Consider the following 6,663-nt stretch of genomic DNA (forward strand, 5'->3'; position numbering starts at 1 on the left):
ATCTGACCTTTTTTCGACAGCAGCAGAATAAATTATAGTTCCGGTTAACCAGATTGTCCAACATAGGTAAATCTTCAGCCAGTATGACTTCATAATCATATTGATTGATATTTATGTTTGTAGTCATAATGTGAGAAAATGTGGAGAAGTGCAAAGGATTAGTAACAGGTCATACTCGAAAGCAGCAGAATGGCTTTATGCCTGCTGGTTCACACCTAATGCGTCTATGGCAGAGGTCAGCAACCTTTAACAGTAAAAGAGCCATTTGGGCTTGTTTTCTAATTATCAGAACCTAGAAGGAGCTGAATAGTCTTACTTTAGCATTTAGGAAATTTGGATTTGCATTCATGACCTTCTTTTTTTTTTAGTAAATATGAATTATGTCTATTTTTTGGCATGAACAAAAGCAAAACTATGAAAAGAAACTTGCATTTCTCAAAATGGGATTTTTTAAAAATGTTTTTACCTTTTACCTTTAGTAGATGCCAAATTACCAAAAAGCTAGCTCGTTGCCTAATTACTAGCTGAACTCCAAATTTGCATAAAATTCCTCAGTAAATTAAATCAGCCAAAAATGTTAGCATGCTGCTAAAATAAAAGCTAAACACTAAATTAGCCTAAAAACTCAAGTAGATAACAAATTAACCAAAAATGTTAGCATATTGCTAAAATATTAGCTTAACTCCAACTTAGCATAAAAATGTCATTAGAGGCCAAATTAGCCCCAATAAATAAATACATAAAAAGCTAGCTCATAGCTCAATTACTAGCTGAGCTCCTAAATGGCCTAAAATTTCTCAGTAAACTAAATTACTCAAAAATTTAGTCATGTTCTAAAATAGAAGCTAAATTCTAAATTATCCCCAAAAAACTTCAGTAGATAACAAATTAGCTGAAAACATCTGCATGTATATACATTTTTTGGCTAAACCCCAAATTAGTATAAAATTTATCAGTAAGCTGAATTAGTAAAAATGTTTGTCTGTTTTTAAAATAGAAGCTAAACTTTAATTTAGTCTAAAAACCCCAGTAGATAACAAATTAGCCAAAAATGTTAGCATGTTGCTAAGATAATAGCTAATCTCCACATTTTTGTTCACCCAGAGAGCCACCAAGGAGGGATAAAAGAACCACATGTGGCTCTGGAGCCGCAGGATGCAGACCTCTGGTCTATAGCAAGCACCCATATGTCATTGCAGGGGCGAACGGAGGTCCTGTGGCGCGATTTGAGCGTCGGGCGCAGCACGTTGGTCTGGCAGCAGCGCAATTTGAGCAGCGCAACTTCAAATATTTGAATATTGGTCTCATCAAACAATCCTCACTACGTCAGCCCGTGGGAGGCTGACAGGCAGGCAGACTCAGAGCTCCTGCGGCGGGGGGGGCAGCCTGTTTGTGTCTCTTTAATATAAAATTTTTGATATTTTCCCTCAGAAAGTAAAAAGATTCTCAAATTTTATCCTTATTTTTCCCTTCTGGGGTTAATGCAGGACAGCAACTCTTCAAACTGGTAAATAAAAAAGTTTGGGTATTTATTTATTTGTTTGTTAGATCTATTTTTTTTATGTATTTACGTCAAGAAAATACTAAAAATATTGGAATTTCATAAATGAAGAGGAGCAGAAAAAAGAAAAACTTATGTTATCTGCCCCCGTTGTTTAATTCTGTAAAGGGGTCATACCATGATTTTCTTAAGTCTTTCAGAGTGAACTATATCCATATATATGATCATATATTACCTTTGGAACACTAAGAAACAAATTATTTATGAAATATTAGTTATATTTTGTGAGTTTGTTCCTACCCGGAAGTAAAACGGCTCGATTCCTGAAGCTTGCCACTGTGTGCTGCTGCTGTCTACGTCATGACGTCATCTCAGAGAAATCCTGTGTCTGTGTTTCTCCCTCCAAAATAATCCACGAAATCTGCAGATAAAGTAACAAACTCCTGTTTGAGCTGGAATTTATTGAAGACAGGACACAACTGGAGGATATACAGTATTCTGCATCTAAAATGAAAGTTTTTTGCTGATTTTCACTGGATAAGAGGATACATTGAGTGTTGTGTTAGTCTGGGGGCGGAGCTGTCAGCACAGACTCCTGGAGGGAGCTGTTGGCATCGATCTTACGTCAGCACGTTTCCAACCGCTCATTTTCGTGGGTATGGGAGGGGCTGCTGCAGACAGTGTAGGTTTTTAGAGGATTACTCTTCAATGCATGAACGGATCACAATACCGCTTTGAGGTTCTTTATAGAGAGGAATGAACAGTATCATGCACTTAAAAGATCCAAAACAATAATTTTCATGGAAGGGCCCCTTTAAAACAATAAATGAAAAGCTTCAGTTATGAAAAGTAGTCATAACAAAAGAACTAGCATGCCAACATTTGATTAAAATAATAAATAAAACAATGGTTTGTAATGAAATAAATGCCAAACAAAAAAAGTCAATTCTGATGCTTCCCCTGAATACACTGCACATTAAAGTATTTTTAAACCATTAAAACCGTTATTTTTTACAAAGTTATGGTAAACTAAAGGTCCACAAAAAAATCCTTCATATAGAATCGAGAGTCAAAAGAGCCGATTCTTCAGCAGGAGTGGAATCAAGAAAGAAGCGAAGTGCCCATCAATACGAGAGAATGAATACAGTCCAGTCACTGTGTCGTCACCTCATTTGAATATGCATCTGCGCACTTCCTTTCCACTCTGATAAAAAGCTGCAGGTCTGAACTGAAATGTTGACTGTGACTCAGACCTGTAACTCCATCAGAAACAATCATGTCTTTCCTCGGTCAACTGGCTGTGGTGACAGTTGTGTTGGCTTTTTATGGCCAAGGTAAGTTATTGTTTTTATATTTAAAAGTCTGTTGAAAATTTGGTATGGACTTTTGTCTGACCTTAGGATGCCTCTGGTTTCTAGAAGAACTAAAAATAACTTTTATCTGGATAAAAAACTTTTTTTAGTGCAACAACTCAATGCATGTTAAGTTTAAGTTTTATAAATACACTAGTTATTTTATTCGGTACAACCTGTGGCTCCGGAGCACCTTTGCCTCTTTTACCTCTCCATAGTGGCTCTCTGGCCAAAGAAAAATAAAATAATACTATTTTCTTCAAGAAAGGGTTACAAAATTAGCATTTAATTTTGTATAGTTAAGTCTATAAATTTATGGCTGAGGTGCACCTCAAAGATAAACGATGTAAAGGTTTTTACATCCCTCTGGACTTGAAGAGGTCTTGTTTGCTCTAGGCTTCCTCCAGGATACACAGATTTCAAATACTAAGCAAACATTTGGTAAAAAGTCTGATCCTTTATTAGTTTAAAGCACATGTTATCTTATGCCATCCAGAGCACAAGGCATCTTTTATTTTGAAAGGAAATCATACAAGCTTTTTCTTAAACATAAAAAATGTCAAACATAGAAAATAATATTAAATCTTGAGAAAATGCTAGTTTCTTTTTATATTTCTGTTTTTATTCATGCCAAAAAAGAAGTATAATTCTTATTTTTTATTAAAAAATACACTGTAATGAATGTGCTGCAGTATCAAAATAAGACTTTGTGGTTCTTACCAAGTTTTGATCAGTAGAAAATGAGCCCAAATGGCTCATCACTGTTAAAGTTTGCAGACCCCTAAACTAGGCTGTAAACCAAAACAGGAACCATAAATTCTTCTTTGTATAGTTTGTATTTTCTAGTATTTCAGAGTAGTTTAAATGATTAGAAACATAATAAACTTGCTATTTTTATTTGCACAGCAGTGAGGTCAACCCGTTTTGTTTGTAAATATTAAATATGCCATGTAGCGCAGGAACAATTGCACTCGGAACAGCATAGAAACAATAAACATGAACAAATCGGTTTGATTTGAAGGGTTTGTTGAATGTTTCTTGAAACTCCTTTTTTCCTTTCAGCCAATGGAGGTAAAATCATTGGAGGTCACGTAGCAAAGCCTCACAGCAGGCCTTACATGGCCCTTCTGAAGAGAAACGCATCACAAAACCAAGTCTTGTTCTGTGATGGATTCCTTTTAAATGAAGATTTTGTCATGACTGCAGCCCACTGTCAGGCCGAGTGAGTTCACTGTTTCACTGTCGACCAGCGAGAACATTCTGCTTGGACCTCTTGATTAAAAAACGTTTACTAACTGGAGTTTTTCTTTGACTTAATCATATTTTTTCCAAACAGGTTTATAACAGTTCTTCTTGGTCTTCATAATGTGAATGATAAGGTAAATGTGCAGGAGATCCCTGTGAAAGAAGCGTTTCCAAGCAAACATTACAACACAAAGGGATTTGTGAACGATCTAATGATCCTGAAGGTGAGATCAAGCCTGTAAAGGTGCACTCACACTGAACGCCATTCGCACGACAAAGTCGCTGCTCGTCGCCTGTCAAAAAATCTGTTCCTGCGTTTGAGGCCACGGCCGCGTGTGGGAGGAGCTACTAGCTAATGTCTTTAGGATGATGCTATAAACTGTCTGTGGATATCTCACTTAGAATGTATGAAGACACAGATAAAGTTGAGGAATCAGTTTTATTTATTGTGAAGAGTTCTACAAAAACCTGAGTAATCATGTCTCCATGTTTGAGTTTATAGGATTATTATTTAAAGATTTTCCCGGTACAGGGGGCTGTGTCTGTGACAGCCACTTCCATGGTGCTTCTGTGTCTCTGAGGTTGATTTTGAAGGCTGACTGCCTTGAATTAACTCGAGGAGGGAAAAATAAAATTAGGAGACCTTTTTCCTTTTTTTAATGTCTGGATGAGGCCTGAGCCTCTGCACCCCGCAGCAGCTCTTTGTCTGCAGGCATATTGAGTGAGAGAGCTCCAGCGCGGGAGAGAAAGCCGCCGATCAGTCCTTCACCCCAAAGTAGACGGATGGGCTCTACAACCTCGCGGCTCCAGCGGTTGAAGAAATAGATGGACGTTCAGGACAAAAATGCTTGCTTTGGATTAGTATTCGACCCGCTGATCAAGTCACTGAAAACGTCACGTGTCTAAAGCTGATTGGTAGACGCGACACAGCGACCTGTCAAACTTCAAATATTTAAATTTTGGCTTCATCACTCAAATCCTACCGCAGGACTTCAGATCGCCTCATGTCGCGTCTGTTCCATTAACTTAACATTGAAACTGGCTGCGGGAATAGCATTCAGTGTGAATGCACCTTAAAGTCACTCATTTTATTTTTCTACAATTACAGTCATTATTTTAAATGACGGTGTTATTTCTAAAGTGTCTTAAAATTTTAATAATAAATAGCTTAAATTTGTCAAAGTATTCATATATCCCTGCAGATTAAATGTATTCTTTTCCTGCAGTTGAGCTCCAAGGCACAGATCAACGACTATGTCAAACCCATCGCTCTGGCAGACCACAGTAGTCCAGTGCCACAACACTGCGTGGTCTCTGGCTGGGGAAAAACCAGCATGAATGATGCATTCTTGTCTAGAAACCTGATGGAAGTAGAAGTAACTTTGATCAGGGGTGAAAATTGTCCAAACGAACAGTCCTTCTGTTCTGAGGGACAGGCTGGTCCAGCTCCTGTAAGTAAACATGTTTTTACAAGAACAAAATGACTTGATGTGATGTTACCTTTACACTGCATTTACCTTTTCAGGGGGACTCTGGAAGCCCATTGGTCTGTGAGGGTGACGTGGCGTACGGGGTAGTCTCCACCCTTTTCTCTCCACCTTCAGGAGGCAAAAAGCTTTATGTGTTTGCGAAGATCTCTGATCAGAAACAATGGATCACTTCAGCCATGGAAAAGTCTCTAATCAAAAACTAAGGTTTTTTTTACGATATGTTTGTTCAAAATGGAACTGACCCTTTAACACCGAAGCTTCAAACTTTTTAGGAACTCGGAATTTTATTTAAGGTTTTAACACAGGAGCTTTAGAGTTTATGTTTTTTGATTAACTGTAATTTGTTAATTGTAAACATGATCAACAGTAGATTCTGAAGGAGAAAAGCGGCTTTTCTCCTTCAGAATCTACTGGAATTACGTTGATCATGTTAACGCTTGAAAAGTTACAGCGCGTTAAATGCCTCAGGTGTTAAAGGGTTAAAGAAAATTTTGTTTAACACGCTGTTTCAAAAATATCAATTACAAGAGTTGTGAAGCTAACGTTGAATTTTAACAATTAACCCAAGAATTTATTCGAAAATCTGAGCTCCTCTGTTGTTCATCAAATCTCCTATGAAACTAAAGTCAAAATCTCAGAAACAACCACAGATTCACCTTTTTATTAAAATATATACTAACTGATCAAATCAAAACAAAACATATTTTCTCAAGCTCAATAACTCCATTTTGCTTGTTGAATGTTTCTTGAAACTGTTTTTCAGAATGACATGCTTTCTTCAATGACTAAAAGGAAACCAGAAAAGCAATACTGCCTCCTTGTGAAGATGTGAACAAATACATCATGAAATTTGATAATCATTTTTATCTTGACTTAGTATGTCTTTAAATCAGTCTTTCCTAAAAAATGAAGCCAGTTTAATTGTTTTACTAAAGACTGTTTCCACATAATTGGGTTATTGGCTTTTGTGAATGTTTTCTTTGTGTATTTTCCTGTGCCATTTTTTTTAATCCTTCTAATAAAATTAAATGCTTTGATTATTTTTTGTAATCGTTTTTATTGACTTGTATTTGTT

General features: G+C 36.7%; 1 protein-coding gene across 1 annotated transcript; it reads left to right on the top strand.

The window, feature by feature from the left end:
- The first annotated feature begins 2,711 nt into the window (after positions 1 to 2,711).
- si:ch211-212d10.1 (mast cell protease 8) lies at positions 2,712 to 5,901 on the top strand. The gene is made up of 5 exons (XM_024259129.2): positions 2,712 to 2,835; positions 3,916 to 4,075; positions 4,190 to 4,322; positions 5,325 to 5,549; positions 5,624 to 5,901. The coding sequence occupies exons 1-5, from the start codon at positions 2,778 to 2,780 to the stop codon at positions 5,789 to 5,791; spliced, it is 744 nt and encodes a 247-aa protein (XP_024114897.1). The 5' UTR covers positions 2,712 to 2,777; the 3' UTR covers positions 5,792 to 5,901.
- The last annotated feature ends 762 nt before the right edge of the window (positions 5,902 to 6,663 follow it).

The sequence above is a fragment of the Oryzias melastigma genome, linkage group LG4 (genome assembly GCF_002922805.2).
Source record: "Oryzias melastigma strain HK-1 linkage group LG4, ASM292280v2, whole genome shotgun sequence".
Classification (NCBI taxonomy): domain Eukaryota; kingdom Metazoa; phylum Chordata; class Actinopteri; order Beloniformes; family Adrianichthyidae; genus Oryzias; species Oryzias melastigma.